General features: G+C 39.4%; 1 protein-coding gene across 1 annotated transcript in view; it reads left to right on the top strand.

Annotated features, from left to right (window-relative positions):
- LOC128364868 (collagen alpha-1(XXVII) chain B-like) overlaps nucleotides 1-22,350 on the top strand; it is a 91,185-nt gene that overhangs the window by 11,795 nt on the left and 57,040 nt on the right. The window contains exons 12-14 of the mRNA XM_053325491.1: nucleotides 9,670-9,779; nucleotides 15,386-15,450; nucleotides 20,123-21,432. Coding sequence (XP_053181466.1) covers nucleotides 9,670-9,779; nucleotides 15,386-15,450; nucleotides 20,123-21,432 — 1,485 coding nt within the window. The remainder of the gene's footprint in view (nucleotides 1-9,669; nucleotides 9,780-15,385; nucleotides 15,451-20,122; nucleotides 21,433-22,350) is intronic.

Raw genomic sequence — 22,350 nt, 5'->3', positions numbered from 1 at the left:
TGTGGTCCAAACAAATATTTCAGTAACTATGGGTTGGGTTGCCATGGTATTTCATACATACATATATCAATCACTCCATGATGCCCTGACTTTTCCTCCAGTTTCACCATTAGGTTAACTTTTTTTAAAATTACAGTGACATGTCTCAACAACTACGAGAAGAATTTGCACTCACATGTGGTGGGGATATTCAAAGTAATTTAGGTCTTTTAAGCTTGGTGATACTTTGAAGTTTCATCCAATGCCACCAACTGGTCAAAGTTTAACCACTTACATTCACATCGTCCACAGCTGTAAGATGTGGTGTTGTTGTGTTTGTGCCTAAAAATAGCTTCACAGAGCTGCAAGCGTGGCTTGTAGACTCTTAGTCTTGTTAAATCTGCAGAGGTGGTAGAAGAATTTCGATCCTGCTTGAGTAAAAGTGTCATTACAACAATATAAAATACTTACAAGTCAAAGTGTAGCGTAAAGTATTAACATGAAAATGTATGTATAAGTAGAAACAAGTAAAGTATTTACTCTTCAGCAGAATGGTCCCTGCCAGTCTTACATGCACATACAGTATATTATATTAGTGTGTCATATAGGTATAAATGGTAGATATTAAGTCAGACACCATTGCAAGCAATATTGCAATGCATTCATAAAGACTGCTGTTTTTGTTTTGTTTTATTTTTGGGTGTGATCAAATATCTTGATCATTCATGTATTTGATTCACTGGATGAGCCAGTGAAACGAGCACTGATCTGGTTATTTCATATGCTGCATATACAGTCTCTCAGTTTAACCCACTTGACTCATCATGATACAGTATATATAAATATCAGGATATAAATTAGAGTGAAACAAGATAGGATCCATATCAGAATCCCCAACTGATGCATACATGTGTAAAAAGCAGTTTAATGTTGTAGCTGGCCAAGGTAAAGCTAATATGGACTACTTTATAGACTGTTGGGTTGTTTAACCTATAAAACTGAGTCATGTCTTATACACGGGTAATGTTTTGAATGTCAGACCTACAAAGTCAAGTCAATTTTATTTATATAGTGCCAAATCATAACAGATTTATCTCAGGGCACCTTTTTTATATAGAGTAGGTCTAAACTGTACTCTTTTATTTATACAGGCCCAAGCATTTGGCGACAGCGGCAAGGAATAAACTCCCTTTAACGAGAAGAAACCTTGAGTAGAACCGGGCTCTAAGTGGGTGGCCATCTGCCTCGACCAGTTGGGTCTAGTGACTAGTAACTAAAGCTGCCAGATAAATGTAGTGGAGTATAAGGTACAATATTTGTCTCTGAAATGTTGTGTAATAGATGGACACAATAATGTTAAATGGAAATACTAGTACATAATAATAGTACAAGTACATCTGCCTCAAAATTGTACCTGATGTACCTGAGCAAATGTACAATCCACCAAGCTAAATCTGTGCCAAACATGTAGTAAGAAACTTAATTGTAACTGGGACAAAACAGCCTTTATATAGACATTCAGAAAAATATGTTTTTATATAGACATTCCCAAATAGAGTCACCAAGGTTACCTTACTGCGTCATTTCCATCAACACCTCACATTAACAACAAAGTGTGCTGGGAGAGACTGTGTTCACTTTGAGGACTTGTGCCATGAACACAGTCTGCGTCAGTGTATGTTTGTGTACAGTGAGCTTGTTTTCAGCCCACTTTTAGAAACCAAGGTGGTGTGTTTGTGTTTACGGAAAGCCAGGGGCGGTGGACCTCTGATGGAAAACAGTAAACCCTCTGTTAGGTGTGCTCTGTGCTGACCGTAAGCACATGCTAATTTGTTTTGTCTAGTCTGTCCAAATCTGATGTGCAGCATGACCAATGGAGGCTGTGTGTTACTAATTCAAATCTATTTTTTCATGTTTGGACATGCTGCAAGCCCTGAAATATTACTTGGCTCTGTAGTTTGTAGAGAATTAAAATTGCTGTCTTTGCCAATTGGAGCAACAAAGGATTAATTTATGACAATAAAAACCTTATCAGATAAGTCACAGCACTCACAGGAAGACCATGATTAACTGCAACATCAAGATCTTTGTGTTCATCTCCTCAACTGTTGCAGTAAACAGTGAGTTGGGAGCAGGAAGTTCATGTTGGCTCATACTTTCCACAAAGCACAGCAGAGGATGGAAGTCGAAAGGCCTGGCTTAGGATGAGAGCGAGGGTTTCTAGATCTGTGAGATATAGCGCTGCTGTGAGATCTCTTCGTGGGGCCTCCTTATAACAGATCTCTTTTTATCATCCAGAATAAGAAAACAATTTATCCACTGGTTACTGCTGTGATGATGACAAAGTTACGGTTACAGAAAATTGTTGTTATTGTTGTTAGTGACAGAGCCCATATAAACAGACTTGACGTTTATGTGTAATGTCGTTTTTTATAATTCCATAAAATGTTTTTTTTTTTTTATCAGTGGTTCAATGCTCCACACTGAGCCATAAATTTCATTGGACCTTGTTGACAAAGAAAATCTATCTGCTGAGAGTCTATTTGCTGTGGATTAAGATGAATTGTCTTTATTTTCTTTATTTAAGCACACAAGATTCATTGCAGTTAGAAGCCTCTTCTCAGGAAGGTTGTATGAAATGTTGCAGTTATGATGATACTAAGAAGGCTAAAATATGCTGAATTGTCTACTAACTGCAATATTTTTGGATTAATGCCTTCAAATTTCAACACAATCATTCCAAAAAATGTTAAGTACTTTAAACAGTGAAAGTTAACAGCATTTTGACCATTAAAGGATGCAAAAAATTAGCAAAACAGATATTCAGGATAAGACAATGAAGTTTGGAATAAAAGTGAAATAATTTGATTTGTTAAAGGCATGGGAATTAAAGGTAGAATATGTTGAATGAGCAGAACAACGCCATCTAATGTCTCGAGATCGTAGTCGCAACAACCAAAAAGTAATTCCAGCAGTCGGGTTGCCAGGTCCGGTGCCGGATTTTATTTTAGCTCTAACTCTGTGAATATACCACTTTATCCACATGTCTAACCTTTTTAGGCGAGAAAGTAGCCCTTAAGATCCACAATGTGACGCTAATTTGTCCAAATAACATCTGCTTAAAGTTTTGTTCCTGCGAATTCGGAGCCACTCAAGTTAGCCGTAGCGAGTAACGCACTTCCGGTCATTTTCACAAAATAAAACACCCGTTGCCTTTTATTATTAAGAAAACCATAACGATAGAGTTGGTGCTTTTATTTTGAAAACAGGAAGCGAACATACCCTCGCTGTAACTGACTTGAAACCACCAAGGTACATTACATTGTAACACGCCAGTAGGAGTAGCAGCAATGTCTCTGCATGTACTGCCTAATCCTAAACACCGATTGGCTTGTGTGTGGTGTCGTCAGAAGCAGAAGAGGCTCACGGTCGTAAACATCTAGTCACGTGTACTCTGAGATGGACGCGCAGGTCAGGAAATGACGTAAACGGACCGTATATGGTTTGTTATTTGTGTTATTACATTACGTGTTGGACTAAATACATGGACATATTGAGGAAAATATTCCGGTTTTATGGAAACGGATTTCATATTTCACAAGAATGGATACTTGGCGAGCTGTACATACAGTCCTGTGTCATAAGAGGATCGTTGTGGATAAAGGGAAGACTTTGAAGGTATGTAGGCATTATAGCTTTTCTCACTTAGCTGAGTGGCTAGCCAAGCTAATCGCTAATACTATTACGGCTGTGAGCAACCATATAAGTCGTGAGTGGTCTTGAATGAATCAGAACAATCCAAGCTTTCCAACAATGTACGGCATGAGTATATATGTTTAAGGGTTGGTGTTTAAAACATTCAGAAGAACGTGTGGCTACCTCCTAACATCCGTCCCGTCCCGTGAACGGAACAGCGTGCGTTATGAGGTTAATGATCAAATATCAAAATCCGAATAGCGTCAGAAAGTCAACCCACTCTCCACATTTCCATTGCTACCGTTTTGATACTTCATGGTACACAAACAAATAGCATCTCATATGAAAGCTAAGACCCTGGCGAGTTCAACAGTACCACTATTATTGCGCTAAAAACTCAGTGAACCAGCAGCATACAAAGGTAAACAACCACTTATTTACAGCGACTAACAGATATTCTGTCTTACCTTCGAAGTTTTGTGATGAAAAGTTGTACTTGAGAGCAAAAAACGCTGGTTTTAGTAAGTCCAACACGGTCGTGTTTGTTTACAACTCCATTTCACCCAGTGCCAGCCTACAGTAGCTGCGCTGGAACAACAGACAACCCTGGCAACCCGCAATTCCGGTCGCTAATTGGCTGGTACAGTGTACACAGAACGTGTCAGAACCCGTCAAAAAAATTTAAAAATATTAATTCAGACTAAATATTTTTTTTTTATGGAAAAGCAATACTTTCATTCTGTACCCCTCAAAACGCCCCGTGGCTGTATTATTTAAAAAAAAAATATAGCTTTTAATAAATATTCTACATATTCAACCTTTAATGTGCTTGCTAGCTTACCCGGTAGTTAAACATTAGCTTGTTATTTAGCTAGCACTGTTAAAGTAAGCTCACAAACAGGTGGCTACTGTTTTTACTCCATATGTCCATTTGATTTTATAGGATGCATTTCAGTGCTGCAAGTTTGTCCTGACAAAAACAATAAAGGCAATAACAATAAAAGGCATAGTCACTGAACAATGTCTATTAGAAGGGTAATGGATTATGTGTCTAACAGTCTGTGAAACATTGTATAATAAAGGGCCTACTCATCCGTAGCTGTTTCATCACTTTAACCCAACTGTCCTTAAACTCTCCAGATTATAAATAACTTCATGTTCATTGCAGTCTACATTGCCACATTCACCCCCCCCCCCCATATGTGACACAGCATTGTGATGATGGTGAATGAAAAGTTTTTGAGTCCACTCCTTGAACAATGGCTCCTGCTGCTGTTTGACATTTGGCAGAAAGAGCAGCTTTTCAATATGGATTATTCATCAGCGGTTTGATCCTCCACTCAAATGTCACCACAACAATGCCTCTGATTTGGCAGCAGCGTCTGTCTTTCTGCAGCTCCACGGGGTAAGGAATTGGCAATAATTACCACATCTAACGTGGCCGTCAGAAACATTCAGACTTTGTGCTCAAGCGCTTTTGCTTTTCACAATATTATTATTACCATTTTATATTGGTAGAGGAAGAAATGATAATCTTGGCTTACCACATTACTGTAATGCCATGCTCTAGCTGCATGCTGTGACTTGTGACGTCCTCTAAATAAGTTGTAAAGAGGCCTAAAGCAGGAAATATGTGAACTGCTGTGGCATAACATGAGGTCTCAAATGACTGATGGATTTAACAGACTTGAAGCCACAAAGTAAATATCCAATGAATTTACTTAACATGTAGCTTGACCCCAAAACATGTCAGGGATGAAATGCTTCATTAGTCATTATTTGCTTGAAGCAGGCTGTTATGAAACTCTGACTTGTGCTGTAAAACTAAAAAGATTAGCAAAATATACTAATTCGTATTGGAGAGGTAGAACCCCCCCCCCCTCTTGATTTTCTGCCATAAAGCAATTTTTGTGCTATGAAGGCAGATCAGACCCGGTGGGATATAATGTCTTTTTTTTTCTTTAAAAAAGGTAGGCTCAACATATTTTCAAGTTGATTAGTAGGACTGTAATGCGGGAAGTGCCTATACTGTATGTGAATGACATTAAACAGGCCTTCCCTGTATTAAAGATTTGCTTTGGACTACAAACTACATTTCCAGTACTTACTTGCCAACACTTGAAATACATACTTTTTTTTTTAACAATTTCAGACATCAGTGAAATTCCTCCTCAAGTATTCAATGTGAGGGCAGTGGAAGAAGCTGTGGATACATCGTTGAATAATTATCTCCTTTTAAAGTTGATTCTGAACTCATTTAGACATCCAACAGATACACTCTCTCCTTTTAGGTCTGTTTTGTTTCTATCACCAGGACAATATCTGGATACACAGCTTCTAAATGCTCCACTATGTTAACTAGCTAGCTGTTGTTTGATGCTGAGCAGGTGGCACACAGTTGGTTTATCAAAGCTGCCTTCTGTGGCTGGGAACAGTGGAAGGAGTGAGCAAAAAAAAAAAAACTAATGTTGTGGCAGTAAAAAAGAAAAAAATGAGTTGGAAGACCTCATGCCACAAATTTCATACTATATTTAGTAATCTGATCAATTTTTGATAATCAAATATAAAGCAGCTTTAAGGAGGAACTGTGTTACAAATTTCCTGTATCCATTAGGCTATTAAGGTTGGTCAGTCTTATCTGATCTTTTCTTTCTTTGCACTGGTTTTGGTCACAAATAATTCATACATGTTCAATATTTTGTTAATTGATTTATTCTTAGCAAAATGTGGCATGAAGTACATTTAAATCCCTCCTCATAGTTTTGGTTATCAGGCATTAAATCGTTCCATACCCCAATGAAAAACATTAAAGACTCTGTGTCCATATTCACCCATTCACCTATGCATATTTATCCAATCATGTATATATTTATTCACTTGAGCTAATGGTTTATCAGTTGAGGTTAGTAACTGTTATGTAACCATTAAAGTCAGAATACTCCTCTGATTAGGAGCTTTACATTTTCATTTTGAGCCAGGAACATATCAATAACAGAGACAGGTTTTATTATATCACTCTAAATTTGGATTTACTTAACATGAATGAATAGGACGTTTTTCTAAATTTCCTGTTGTAATGTATGGAATGGGTAAACAGAGCACCAGGGCATGCTCTTATTGAATCCAGCTGTGCCTGGACAGAGGTTGCTGCATTCAGCTGGCCCCAATTCCCTGAGACATGGGAGTAAAACAAAAGACTCTGTGTTTATCAGACAAGAGTTTCCATCACGGAAGGATACTTGTGCTATTTTCAAAGTTAATATTTCAAGGCATCATGTAAAAATAGAAGAGGAATAACCTAAAATTATCACAATCCCTTGAGATTCTTTGTGTGTATTAATCTCAGAAATTACATCCAAATCCATTAGAATATATCACCACAAATCACTTGGACTCTGCATAACCAAAAACTGCTCATAAATAATGTCACTACTGTATTAACTGAAGAGGATTCATATGGATATGGTATAGAGACGCTAGTTAAATTGACACTGCCTGTCTACAGGAAAATCCTCTAATTTCCTGCAGACGCTGAACTTCTAATATCCATCGTAATGTCGGGGTATACAGGCCAGCTGACTTCTATTACCCACCACTGGTCTGGAGTAAAAACAGTCACAGCGTCTATCCACACCTGTCTATGGTTACTGACAGGGTCCAAGATGGCAGTCACATGTGATGAGTGGAAGAAAATCAACTCATAAAACACTAATAGAAAAACTTGCCTCCGGATCTCTTTAAAAAAAAAAAAGAAAGAAAGAAAGAAAGAAAAAAAAGGTAGTCTGTATAATTTCTCTTTCCACCAGTGTTCATTCGTGGTTTCCATGAAACAGGCTTTTGGCCTCAATAGAGGATGGAAGGCCTTTGCTTGGATTGGAAGGAGGCTCTTGTTGAACTGCTGTCAGGTAGGAAATCGGTGATAAAATTGCGCTTGCTGTTCTTTCCTCCAGGCGCAGTTGTCCCATAGGCAAACATGAAAAGAGTTCTCAAACTTTTTGAAGTCAAGGACCACCATGGTGATAAACTGTGCCGTATATCAGACCGCAAACCCCCATGTGTCCCATGGAACCATATCTGGAAAGACTCTACAAAAAAAAGCATATGTTAAATGGGTAGGGAAGGACTCTGACAGCTTTACTGCTTTCTTATAATGTTCTGCATTAAAGTCTAGTGATGTTCTACTGTTGGCAAATTTCATGAGATTACCAAAACCAACAATAAACTGATTCTGCTAACAGGTATTAAGAATTAATGTCTCATATAACTTATTCATCTGTGCTGTAGATCTGATGTCCAAATAGAAATAAAACCACATCAGTAAGCATGTTTCTTAATTACCGTGAACATTTGAACTGCAGTTTTTTTAAGTCTATCCCAGATACACTGACATCATCAAGGGTTAAATTTAGATTTGATATGTGGGGGGCCTCTGTGGTTTCAGGGTTGGCACAGGTCCACGTATGTGCACATAGACTACAAAATCTGACTGATATCTGTCCAAGCTCCTCTGCTCCTCTGTGCTCCCCAAGCTCCTCTGCTCCTCTCCAAGCTGCTTCTGCTCCTCCCTCACCACCTGCCCTGCTCTGCTCAACAGAAGAATTGACAAAGGAAAAGAAAAACCTTAATATTAAGTGAAAGCACTGATGGCATGACATGGTGATGACAAACCTGACAACAGATTGAAAATGTGCCAAGGTATAATAAACTTGAACTAGCTTGGCTGTTCATTTTGGTACCTTTATGTCTAGAAATTAAATCATGATTGCATTACCTAGATACAAATGGCTTCAGCACATGCATCTCACTAAATGAGATCAGTAGTGATGTCTGATGTTTTGTAAGCTTCCTCCTTTTAACTTCTAGCTTTATGTAACAGATACCAAAGACTGGAGGCAACCTGCCACAAACGATCTTGCTTTAAAGCTATAATGTAATTTTGTAAAATCAAAACATAGTTTAAGCAGAATATCTGAGCAATTTACATTTTGTTATTAAACCTGTCAGTTTCTGACCTATTTCTCTGCCTTCCTTGCCAATCAGCTATTACTCTGCCATATGTGCTGTCTGATTAGCTTTATAGCTTTTAAGAAAACCAATTGACAGAAAATGGGGAAAGCCTGTGAAAATTCTGATGTCCACAAGTTCTAACATCACCTCATTTAGGCTTATGTTTCAGTGTTTAGTTATTGTTTGAATTATTAATACTGACAAAAAAAAGTTGTTGAAGATGTGAAGTTAAGCGACTCCTGATGACCTAGAAGAGCGCAGAGCTGTGTGCCAGAGCTGAGCCCCAGCCCAATTTTACCCCTGGTCCTTGTGGTGTAAAAATTCATGAGTAGACAGTGGTAGAGAAGACTGGAAGTATTGAGAGACAAACAATGATAGTAATAGAAACTGAGACTTTTGTCAGCCTTATCTTTTAAGAGAAACAATTTAGAAAGAGTACATTTTGTAATATAGATTGATTTGCTTTACAGTGATTCAGAGTTCAAACAGAAGGTCAATACCACTCTCATATCTGTAGCTACAACCAGCTGTAAGTTAGCTTAGCTTGGCTCAAATACAGCTAATTCAATAAAAGAATATCCAATGACTTGTACAAATTGACAAGTTGTTTTACCAGAGGGTATGTGCCTGAATATTTATTGGGTGGGTGCAGTGACTTAGTCTACTAACTCCCCATGAAACCACAATGTGTAATTTTTACACTGTGGTTTGTGCATGGACTAAACAAACAAGATGTAACATTTTAATTAGTGAGCTTTAGAGGTGATGGTGGGCAGATTTGTTGCTTTTGGACAAAGCCAAGCTAGTAATTTCCCTCTGTTTCCAGACTTTATGCTAAGCTAAGCTAACCAGCTGGCTGTAACTTCATCTAAATCTTGGCAAGAAAGTTAATAAACTTATATCCCAAAATGTCAAACTTTTCCTTTAAACTGCTTCCACAGGTTGCTGCAATAATCATTAAAAACCCCATGAAACTTTACACTCCAGAAAAGAGATCCAGCTCTGTGCTCCTCCACAGGCCACGAGGACATTGCCCTTCTTGTCTGTGGACTAAAACTCGTGGTAACAAAAGCTCACATCCGACGTAGCTCAGACAGGTACATGGGAAGTGCTCTTTCAAGGTGGTGAGCTCTCTTCCTTCCTGGCCCTGAGAGGACGAACTGTGAGGGGGCTCTGTGTGAGGAGGAGGGATCCAGTTGCAGGCAGCTGAATTGGTGCTCTGTTGGGTCTCCCCTGGACACTGTCATAGCGTGTTTGCTGAAGGCGGGTCAATGAGGACTTTCTTTGGCAGAGGAATTTCACAGCACACGACAGCACACACACAAACACACACACACACATACACACACATACACACACGCTGGAACCAGTGCAGCCCTGCAACCCAGATCCCTGCTACTCTGGTGAGAACAGACGTGGATGTTGGTGGAGGAGGAGGTGAAGGATAGCTGCCACGAGAAAGCTGGTCTAATGGTTTAAATTTCACTGGATAAAGTGGACTTGTTAACCGGTGTGTCTCACAGTGAAATGTCCATCATATGATACTGTAGTTTAGTGAAAATTAATGCAGACAGAGCAGTTGTGAAATAAACAGTAGGAGTGTTTACACTGCCAATTTTCATCTGTCAAAACAGATTATTCTTCAAAAGTCAGACCACTTCTCATGAGAACTGAAATATCTTTCAGAAACAATTTAAAGGGGATACCATAACTGTCCATTACTGTAACTGAGCTTGAAATATACTGATTTTAAAAGATAAAGATGCTCGAGTCCATAGAGAGGAGACTGAGGCCATGTTCTTTGTTGTTTCAGTCTGAGAATTTGTGTTGAAATGCAGTTTTATTTGAGCCTGGCCAATAAATCGACTGCCTGATATTAGGTTATTACAGACATACCAGTATTTTCACGTGTGTCTGCCAATGACAAATGAAAACCTGTGCAGAAATGTAACTGATACAGTAGATACATTAGCTGTGTTTTAGCGTCCACCAGAGATCCCTTTTTTAAATAAAATGCTGTAATAGATATTGTGCTTTTGTTAAAAAAAAGCCCACCAGCCAATATATCTTTATCAGATTTTTCAACTCTCAGATGTTGATATTGGATTAAGAACTCAGTATTAGATAGGATTAAAATTTGTATTCTATACTAAAATGTAACATAAGGAGCTTTTTGACTGGTAACTAATAATTTTCACTATCAGAATGTTTGAATTTAATTATATTTTAGGCCAGATATTATTTCTAACAATGAGAATGCACGCACAGCGAGGTGCAATATGAGCCACAAGTCTATGAAAATTAACACATCTCCTCTGGCTTCAGCCAAAACTTGGTGAATAAATCATTGTCTACCAGACAAGAACTGTGTGACCTGTTTTAATTTCCAAGAAAAATAAACAGAGTCCTTCCTCACAGCAGACTTTTTGTCTTGTCATAGTTGGAAAAGCGCAGGTTTTCCTTACAACATTAATGATGGTTCAGTATGCCACGATAATGCGACTTCAGTCAGCATGTGCAATACATCAACCCCGAAACTGAAGCGACTAAGTAGAATTCAGCCATTATTAATTTTATTATTTACACCTGTGCTTTTTGTACTGTGGCATGTCAATATATCTTCCATGAAACAGGCCTAATCAGGTTTTTCCTCCTGGCAGTGGGAGGAAGGCTCTGAAACAATGAACAATAGTTAGTGTCTCCTCAGTTTGTGCTTCTCCTGTACAAGCATACATTCAAGTCACACTAATTCAGAAACACATTGTTGTGAAAGCAATTCCAAAATCCCCTCAGACTCTTCTATTCATCTGGATGTACAATATTAAGTCCTCTGAATAATGTTTATTGTTCTTTTTGCCCATTTCCCAATCTATGTGTCTGTGTCCAAATAAAAAATGGCCGCCCACAGGCCTCCTGGAAAGGAACAGAGTTACAAAGTTGGGAACTGGATTTGAAATCCTTTTTATTTGTTAAGTGGATGCTGAATAATAAAATTAAAGGGGACATATCAAGCTTTTTGCAGGCCAATCAGAACAGACTGTGTTCATCAGAAAGGTTGTAAAGCCCTAGAATATAAACATAGACATGGAAATGTGCATAAAACGCCCTCTTTAAAGGTGCAGTGTGTAGAATTTATTAGCATCTAGCGGAACAGACTTGATAGAAATGGAATATAATATTCATAAGCATATTTTAACTATATATAATCACCTGAAACTAACAATCGTGTTTTTGTTACCTTAGAATGAGACCTTTATATCTACTTAGGGAGCAGGTCCTCTTCCACAGAGCACACCATGTTGCGCTAGCATGTTGTCAGAGTAGCCCAGAAAGGACAAACCAAACCCTGGCTCGCTGCAATCTATGACCTCACCGCTAGATGCCACTAAGTCCTACACACTGGTCCGTTAGCAAAAATTTTAACTCAAATTTTGACTGAAAAGGACCAGTGTGTGGGATTTAATGACATCTAGCAGTGATGTTGCAGATTGCAACCAACTGAACACCCCTCTACTCCTCCTCCTCCAAGTGTGTACGAGAACCTACAGTGGCTGCGAAAAACACATATGGTCCTCTCTAGATCCTGTGTTTGGTAAAGCAAGATGGTGGACCTGCCCCATCTATAGATATAAACACCTCATTCTAACGACAATTCTTATTTTCAGATGATTATACACTAATTAAAATATACTTATGAATATTATATTTCATTTCTGCCAAGTCTTTTCTGCTAGATGCCACTAAAGTATACACACTGCACCTTTAAATTAGACTCTTATGCAAAGTTGTAGATCCATTTACGATCAATGTACAGTACATACTTCAGTCCAATGTGGGAAGATTACTCATATTTTCCTCCAATGAAATGCAAGTGGTGATTAAAACCGACAGAAAACATTCTGCAGTGTGTTTTCATGATTTCGGGCCCCCTGTCAGAGCTGTCATCTTTAAACATTGCTTCTTTAATTGATAAAATTATCAAAATGTCAGATGTTTTACACATGGCTTTCTGTAGGGGGGCTGAGGGGGCTTTGGACTCATCGCCAGTATTTCTAAAATCCTTGTTGAGGCCCTGGAGAGACTCTAAAATGCAACAGCCAGCTGCTGGCAGATGTGCTAAGCCGTGTATAACTACGGCATTTCTGCTATTTATTGAGCAGCAGGACAGGACATACATGTCATACATGCAATATGAGAGATTCCTGCTTTCTTAAAAAGCCTCAGCTGAAGCGCTGCGCCCTCCAAGCTCCAAATTTGTTTCCCTCGATGTCAGCTGAGGGCGACAGAGGGAGGTGTTCCCCATTCCCGGTTCTCAAGATTTCCCTCAGTCTACAATAAACTTTCATTTTGGAAAGTCGACACACACATACACATACACACTCAACGGCGGTCGTCATCTTGTCCTGCAACGGTTCCCCGGGAAAGCTGGACTAGACTTGACTTGACGTTTATTGTACTTTTCTAAACGCGCATTAAGGAAGACGGAAAAACACATAGGAAGCGCACAGGTGGAGCTCTCCGGAGCGTCTTTTTTAAAAAAAATCCTCTGGAAAGAGACTACAGGAATAAGAAGACAGAAGACAATGACAGAAAACAGTCTTTTCACCGGTTTATCTTACAGTGTTTGATTTGTTGTTTTGGTTTTCTGGCACGACCCTCAAGGAACACCTGGAATGGAAAAACTTTATCTGCCTCGTCTGGACTGTAGTAAAAACTCCCAAGAAAGAATGAAGTAACCGCTATGGAGCCGGACAATGCCCCGTACTCCAAACTCAAAACCACTGGAGTCGGGGGGTGAGTCACCAGTCTTTATTTTTCACAATGAAATGCATTTTCTTTATGTGGTTATTTCTCACCGGGCTGAAGAGGGAGTCAATAGTGTGCTCATGAACATCACCTGCGGTTAATAAATTAGTGTCATGTCCATTTGACAGTGATGTTTAGTTTCCAGTTTTAACTTTAGCACGGGAATAAGTTGTAATATTTTGTTAGAAAAGCGTGCAGCAGCATTTGTGGAAAGCTATCCTGAGAAATGACACCAACATTTAGAGTTTAAATTTCGAAAATGGGGCAACTACAATTGTGAACAGGTGGCATACTTTAATAAGTTGCAGATAGGCCTATAGCTCATGGAAACAATTTTCTATGCTCTTCACACAGTTGAGGGGAAGCCAGTGTAGTCTGCTGTATACTGCTCTTCAAGTTGTGTCTTTGCAGCTTGTATCAAAATGAGCTGCCAAGTGCCAAACGATCTGGGACTGATTTGAGAGGGATGTATGAGAGGAGGAGACAGTCCTCCCCCCTTTCTCTCCTCCCAGCAGTGCATCTCACTCAGCTGGTTGGCCAGTCATTCCAATGGGAGGGGAAATAAAAGTAAAAACTGTTGCATCATATACCACTGCTGTATGAGAGTTGGTCACACAAGCCCCTTTTTTGTTTCTGCTAATGTTAGTGTAGTGAGAGAGCTGTGAATGAATGGGACATAAAGAGAGTGGAAGAAAACTTTAAGAGCTTCAGTGTGCCAGCGGTTGACCAGTGGTTTTTCAGCTGCTCTCTGGAAAAAACCACAAATGTAAAAGATTTCCTGTATTATGGTTCTTGTCACCGTGCCTATGCCACTTCAAAATCATTTGCTCAGCAGGCGTCCAGTTTCAGCCACTGTATACAACCACATCATCAGCTCCAAGAAGTGTTAAAACCAACATTACTGCGGTTACGCCCATCCAAGAGAATTTAACACCTTCAGAGCTTTATCAGCTCCCTGTGTGAGCAATCAACAAAGCTGTTATCACCAAGCCTGAGAAATAAATGTCACCAAAAAAATCAATAGTGAAAAATTTGCCACGCGCACACTGATGTGGGACAATAAATGTCACTCTTATCATATGAAAACGGAGTTGATTTAATTTCAGTTGAAGGATTGCATGGATTTATGGGTTGAGAAAATTGTGCACCCTTTTTTCATATCCCCGAAACCTTTTCAGAACCTGGTGTCAAAAAATGAAAAGCATAACCTATGATCAAGGCAGTTTGTCTCAGTCACTGAAAAGTTCAGATATTGGATATGAAATACTGTGTTGATGTACGAAGCCTGTCACATTCATCTGTATCTATCTACTTGAAACTATAGGTTTTAAGGTGATGCAGTGTTTTGTGGAGTCATCAGTGACCCATTGGGGGCACTCACCTACAGTAGCCCAGCTGAGCAGTAGTTTATCCCATCAGGCCCTCAAGATAAGATGATGCTTGTTGTCTTGAAACAAATATTAGACTTCTTAACATTGCAGAGCTGCAGCTGATGCTCTGATCTGCAGCAGCTCTGATCACCGCGGTAGGTGGAAGTACACAATGTTCAGAACAACGTCTGATTATCTTTTCACAAGTTGCAATTTTGATGTTGATACTAATCAGTCAAATAATGAGAACCATTTTCTGGCTACACCTTCAAAAATGATGAGATTGTGTTGCTTTTTGTGTTTCATTCCTTATCGGGATCTGAATGAATGAATGATGACAGCTGCTGATTAGACTAAACAAGACATTTAAAAAAACTATGTTGTTTAAGAGCATGTGTCATTGCTTGTGACATTTAAAGACTAAACACACTTGAAAGATAGTAAACAACAAAAAACAGTAAGCGTGTCTTGACTGTCTGCCTTTTCTTCTTGGGTCTTCATACTAAAACCTTTCTCTTTGCCTGTAGGAAAGTTCTGATTCTTTGGACTATACTCTGCTGCACCTGCTCTCTTAGACTGGCACAAGCACAAGGTGAGTAACTTAAGAACAAAGGAGGGGTGAATGAGAAAGTATTAGTGCAGACACATTGTTGAACATCTGCACAAATGTGGGAACAAGGAACTTAAAATGTATTTACAAGGAATTAAAATGATTTTTTCAGGTGTCTCTAATGCAGATCCTTAACGAGACAAAATCTTATGTATGTGCAGTCAAATCCAGAATAGGGGTAGAAGGTCAAACTATGTAACCCTAACACAGGCCCCTTGTTGTGGGCTACACATGCTAGACCCAAGTTATCCCGGGATTATCTTTGACTGAGGTGATCAGCATCTACATTTCACTGAGTTTGGTCATTTGCACATCTGTCAGCACTTCTGTTTGTTCTATCAAGGACAAAAAACCGATTCAATATGTTTACTATTCCCTGGAGTGGTGGGCTGCTCTTTTCCCCCTTTTTCCTTGTGTTGAGAGTTGTGTACTGAACACTTAAACTGGATTAGTTGGAAAAAGTAGACGCCCCTCAGATTATGGCCTCCGGTTCATGACACTGTTTTCTAAACAGTTGGGGCTCATATCTTTTACTTGAGAGTTTAGAACATCACATTCTGCTCTCTTTACACCTCCTACTCTCAGTAGAAACATCTGAAAACCCAGTATCTTTATAAGTAGGGCATTTATTGCACATGAACCAAAACATGAAAAAATATTGATGTTTATTTTAATAATCTGTAATGTCTGAAGTGTTTTGACTTTTATTTAGCTGAAAATCATCTTAATCCAACTTGAAATGTTCAACAAACTTTTAAACTATTCTGCCGCAGTTCAGTTCATGCATCTCTTATCCTAAGCGAGCCTCATACCCCGGTCTGCCTTAATAGAGGTTTCCAAGGTATTACACAACCTGTCAGTACCGATTCCCAATGTCTTTTCTGCTCTACTGAAGTGTGCACTTTCTCACTCATTCAGCTGTGTCTTGATGTCTGGTGCCGTCAGCCTTCTGTTATACAACAGACGCTAATGAACATGTCATCAGATTTTTCTGTCAATCAAAATCTGCACAGTCTTTTTCAATCTGAGCCCTTGTTGTCTTTTGATAATGTAAGCACTGTGCTCTATGACAGCTGTTTCTAGCTATTTCTGTGCACCTCTGCCTTCATTAGCTAATATTTAGTGAGTGTCTAGAGACCCAGATTATTATATGGGGTGTTAATTTGCAGAATCTCAGCTCCTAATGACACTATAAATTTGGGCCTTATTAAGGCAGGCTGAACTGGAAAAACAGCACTGCTGGTATAAACCAGCAGACTGTGCTCGCATCATTTGTGAGTAATAAATAATGTATGCAGTCTACTCTCATAAGATGATTTGAAGTGGAAATATTGCATATGGAAAGTGACATAGTGCTGGCTGTGCCCCAGTATATTAAAGGCTTAATCCACGACTGTTGTACTGCACCCTACCCTCTGTTGAGTTCTACCACATGGGCTGCTTCTGCTACGTTTTGACCTCAAACACTAGAGGAAAATGTAATTGTCCATGTGCAGACAGTTGAAATTATTATATTTGAATAGTTGCCCTACATTCCTCAGAGGGGTCACAGTGCAGGGTCAGCCACACTGTCACATCCTTGGAGCAGATTTGGGGGCTCAGAGTGGCACTGCAGGTGTAATACCAGCCTCCATCCAGATGGTGGCTCATCTGTCTGTGGCAGAAATCTAACTTTAGTGTTACTGATCCCCCCCCCCCCCCACCCCCTCCCCCCAGCTCTACCTTTCTCTCTTGAAGCTCTCCTTCACCATCTTGTAGACAGAAATCTAGCAGTTCATATAATAAAGATGATATTAAATAATTCATGTATGATAATATAAGGACATACATCCTAGGAACACACCAATCGATGGAATGAGGATGTTCCATCACTCTGTCAGACCTTTTTAAGAGAATATTTCATCCATTTAAAGCTGGCATGGGAGAAGTTTAACAGAGGCAACTTTTGACTGCGTTTCAGAGGTTCGGTAATATCCACTGGCCAGTAGATGCATCAATGTGCCAAGTAAGAGGCCAACAACTCACACCCTGTTTTTTGAGAAACATAGTATAACCAAAAAAAGTATTTGGAATTCTCTTTCACTCTTCTCTGAAGGCAGGTAGTGGATTTATTTAGTTGTTGTAAACATTAAGAGCCAGTTTATTTATCTCCAGCTCTTTTCTTAAATCATAAAGAAATTGTTGAGTTGAGTTTTTTCTGTTTCTGTTTCATCTCGTCATCACTGAAGACTTTCAGTGTGAAGCAGCTGCAGGAAGTGTTTACATTCAGAGGATATATTCTAATATTTTGAATACTCTGGTCTGTGCACGTTCCTGCTTTCTGGGAAAAGTTGTGCTGCACTTGTTCTTTAGATGCACTTTGTCTCCAGGATTTGTTATATTCAGTTCTCAGTTTTTTTCCTAGCTCATCAAGAGGTCACGAAAAGCCCAAGGCAGCGTGCAGCTTCAATTTAGATATGCGGGGAAAGCTCTGAAAGTACATCGCAAATCACAAAATGAAAGAACAATTTTGCTTTCCTCATACCATATTAACAATTCAAATCAGTGTTGTATGGGAAATTCAGATGAAGACAGTCTTTGTTCATCTTTCAGTTTCTGTTTGATGTTTCTTTTCCTTGTGTGTTTTTTTTAGTTGAGCTGACCTCCCACTGCCTGCACACATTGGCAGGGTTTCCCTGCTCCTAACTCAGCTTGTGTCTATACTTGTTTCTACTCTGCACAACTGTAATTCATCATTTAGCAGTTTTAATTCCTACATTTGTTTTGCATTAGTATGGAAAAGCACAGACATTTGAGATCTATATGTAAGCATTTGGTTGCAACATTGCACGAATAAGAGGATTAACATACAGTGTTCATGATATGCTGATTGGCCTGAGATGACCAATTCCTCTTATTTGCCAACCTTACTAAACTAAACAAAAAAGCTTTTGTTTGACAGTACTGATGACTTGCACCAGTGCCTAACAATAGACAATCGTATGATAATGGGAATATTTCCAGGCTGTTTTAGTGTTTGAATCAAAAGCAGATCTAACTTTCTAAGAGTACTGAATGTAATGCCTTTTGAAAGATTTATCCTAGATTTGAATATAGCCTTGGTGCGGTACATTGCAGTTTTGCTCCGTCTGGGGGCTAAGGCCACCTCATTATGTGTGGAGGTAGTCTTTCAATACCAGACAATAGGAGATCTCGAACCTAATGAATTGTGGGGATTATGGATAATACATTTGCAGTTACTCATTCTCCTCCGTAATGAACTGCATGTCACTGCCCCTGTATGAAGGGCCACCCAGAAAGCTCTGACATTTTCTCTACTGACACAATCTGGAGAGGGAATATCATCTTTTTTTTAAAATCATCCTTACTTTTTGTATATTGTAATGGATAGCTACCAGTAGATATAGAGATGCTTTATGGTGAGGCAGAAGGCAGAAAACCACTCTAATGATGAGTCCCTTCCAAGCATGTAGTAGAACCTACAGTGGCTGCGAAAGGACACAGTGTTTGGTTTGTCCATTCTGGGCTACTTTAAAAACATGGCGGGCCCCATGGAGTAGGACCTGCTCTAAATGTAGATACTAAGGGCTCAGTCTAAGGTGACAATACAATGATTCTTATTTTCAAGTGATTATACACTAATTAAAACATAATGCTCTTAAATATTATATAGAATTTTTGCCAAGTTCGTTCTGCTAAATGCCACTAGATTCTATGCACTGCACCTTTAAATTAAACTCGTATGCAAAGTTATGCATCCAATTAGGAGCAATATACAGTTCACAGAACACTCAAATGTGTGAAAGTTACCCGTATTTTCCTCCAATGAAATGCAAGTAGCAATTAAAACCCACAGAAAACATTCTTTAGTAAGTTGTCATGATTTTGGGCCCCTGTTAAAGCTGTCATCTTTAATCAGCAGGCATTACCAGATAAAGTGAAATGGCCTTTTCTGTTTCTTCACTAATACATCTCTTAAACCACCACCACAGTCTTCTCCCGGGACCTATTCATTTTCCGTTTCCTGAGATTGTTCTAATTAAGACTGATGTAACAATTACATAATTTGCAGCAATTCCCAAAACTGGATGTTGATGTGTGGCTTTATCGGAAATCTTACGCAAGCCTTTTTAAACTACTTTTGCCGTAGGATTTCTATTAATATAACTTTAAACTTATGAACTAGCAGCATAGATCAGAAATAGGAAAATATTATGTCACTGCACTTCTCATTTTCTCAGTGTGTGTTTTGATCAGTGCACTTCAGTGGACGATCATTGCTATACAAATGAATGCAGTATCCTCTGTTTAATAGCTTTTTAAGTGAACATACAAAGTGACGAGACTATTGTAGATTCTTCTGTTTCATATTTAATTTGGAGTTTTAGATATTGTACTAGTTTTCATTTTATGTTCTTATGTAAAGCTCTTTGTACTCTGTGCCTTTACAAAAGTAATTGATTAAAGTCTTGTTTTCTCTGGATTTTCAAGAAAACCTAATTATCATTATCCGAAAGTGCATGTTCTGTTATGGTGTAAATATATGCTCAGAAATCATGTTCATAAAAAAAGATTTGTTGTTGTTCATAATTTATAGATGCTCTAAGTCTACAAAGCTAATACTCGCTGACTTCTCTCTTCTGTTTCTCTGAAGATGTGGATGTTCTGCAGCAGCTCGGGCTTTCTGGGCGGAGAGCAGGCGGGTTGTCGTCTTCAGGTGCTCGATCCACCCCTAATGGCATCATCCCCTTCAAGTCTGGAGTTATTCTCACCCCGAGGGCGCGTGTACAGGTGCCTGTGCACACTGTTATCCCTGCTACTTACAACTCTGCCAATCTCTCCCTGATTCTCAGCCTATCTGTTCATCGTATCAACAGCGCTTTTCTTTTCTCAGTTCTGTCTAAGAAAAGGAAATTGCAGCTTGGAGTGCAGTTTGCACCAGCGAAGATACTGGTACATGTGGGGCAGAGGAGCTTTGTTAGTTTTGACTATGATGTCCATGATGGCCAGTGGCATAGTTTGGCCTTGGATATCCGAGGCCATCAGGTGTTCTTACATACGTCTTGTGGAAAGAAAAGTGTACATGCAGATTTGCATTCAAAAAAAGTGGAGGCTCTGGATCCAGAGGGCTCTTTCCTGCTGGGTAAAATGAACCACAACTCGGTGCCATTTGAAGGCGCCATCTGTCAGTTTGACTTTTATCCCTCTGCAGAGGCAGCTCATAATTATTGTGATTACATTAAGAAACATTGCAGAGAAGCCGACACATATCGGCCCGTGTTTGCACCCCTGCTACCTCTATTTTCCACAGATCCAAATATTACTGTCACTCATACAACTCCACTGTCATTGACGGAGCTATCCAAAAAGGCTCAGAGTCCCTCTTTGGCCGTGATTGAGGAAAACACCAGGACTAAGATTCTTGATCGCTCAATGCTGAACAAAACCTTTTTGTTTCAGACTGTGAGCACACCAAAACCCGGTGCTGTGTCTGTTTCTCCACCAGTCTATCCAGGGTTGGAAAGTCCGGTAAAGTTTCCGACTCAGACTGTCGCTACGTCTCTTTGGATCAGTGTGACACGACCAACCCAGAAACCAACTTTAAATGGCAGTGCTGGAAAGGATGCAAACCTAGGAGATGATGACCCTCGGAAACCTTCTGGGAAAAGTATGGATTTACCTGCTCCCACTAGACCATCAGAGATGAAGCCAAACCTCCGGACCACAGCTGCTTCCACACAGGGGTCTCCTTCAAAAGCCTACCGTCTCTATAAGAAGCAGTTGACCACAGTAGCTCCAAAGAAACCTGAGCCAAAATTTACCAGCATGCAGGATGTCAAACCCACCTCGTTTATTCCAGTCACTCCAGCTGCGACAGATGGCTTCCAAACATTTGACCTGGAACCGACCCAGTTTTCACTGCTGGCTGGACCACCTGGACTAAAGGGACAACCAGGACCGCCGGTGAGTGTCTGAACTCTAAACAAACTCATCAAACCTCCTCACCTGAAGCTGTTGCAAGAGTACATGCATGAATTTCATAACCATGAGCCACAATAAGTTCATCAAGTGCTATAGCAATATACTGTATGTTTATCCCATGACTAGTGTACGGTGTAGTGTTTTTGTTATTTTATGAATTAATAACTTATGAATTAGGACATATAACTTGTAAGAGATGCATGTTTTTAATCTTGACTGCCATATTTCTACACGTGGGCTAAATTCTTAAAACATCTTTGGATCACAATGATATACAAGTATGACAGCTTGTTGTTTGAATATAGGTTTGCTTTTCTTTGATGTCTGCAACTGCTGCTCACATGGATGCTGCTGTGTCTTGCAGTTATGTGGTTTTTAAAAAAAAATCTGGAAGCAACCAAGCATTGTGTCTTTGAAATGTTTGCTTCTTTGGCAATGTTACTGTTGCTTTTGTTAATGATTCAAATCTTGAATTGCACCATTCACTGTCTTCAGTTTAAAAGAAAATCTGGCTAGCTCAAAGTACTTGCACGTGGTGTTAAAAGTTTTCTAAGCCTGTCAAATTGGTGCTGAATAATGTGCGATTTCCTTTTTAGCAGCAGTGGTAGAAATAGCCAGGTTCATAGCTGGCTTCTGCCAGTTTGTGTTTGTCTGAGTGAATGAGTTGTCAGTGAGGCGTTAGATTCCTCTCAGAGGGAGTGAAACTGCACAGAGAATGGATACTTTTAAAGTAGGGTTAAAGGTAAAAAAGGATAAAGCACTTGTGCACAATTATGGATTTAGACTAAAAAAATACACAATATGATATAAATGCAGGGCAGTGTCCCATAATTGAGATTTGTAGTGTTTCTGGATGTCAGTGTTGTCATTCCACCATTTTGGTCCAGACTGTAATATCTA

This window comes from Scomber japonicus, chromosome 9 (genome assembly GCF_027409825.1).
Source record: "Scomber japonicus isolate fScoJap1 chromosome 9, fScoJap1.pri, whole genome shotgun sequence".
Taxonomy (NCBI): domain Eukaryota; kingdom Metazoa; phylum Chordata; class Actinopteri; order Scombriformes; family Scombridae; genus Scomber; species Scomber japonicus.
The sequence above is the reverse complement of the archived record's forward strand: the minus strand, read 5'-3'. Positions and strand labels throughout refer to the sequence as shown.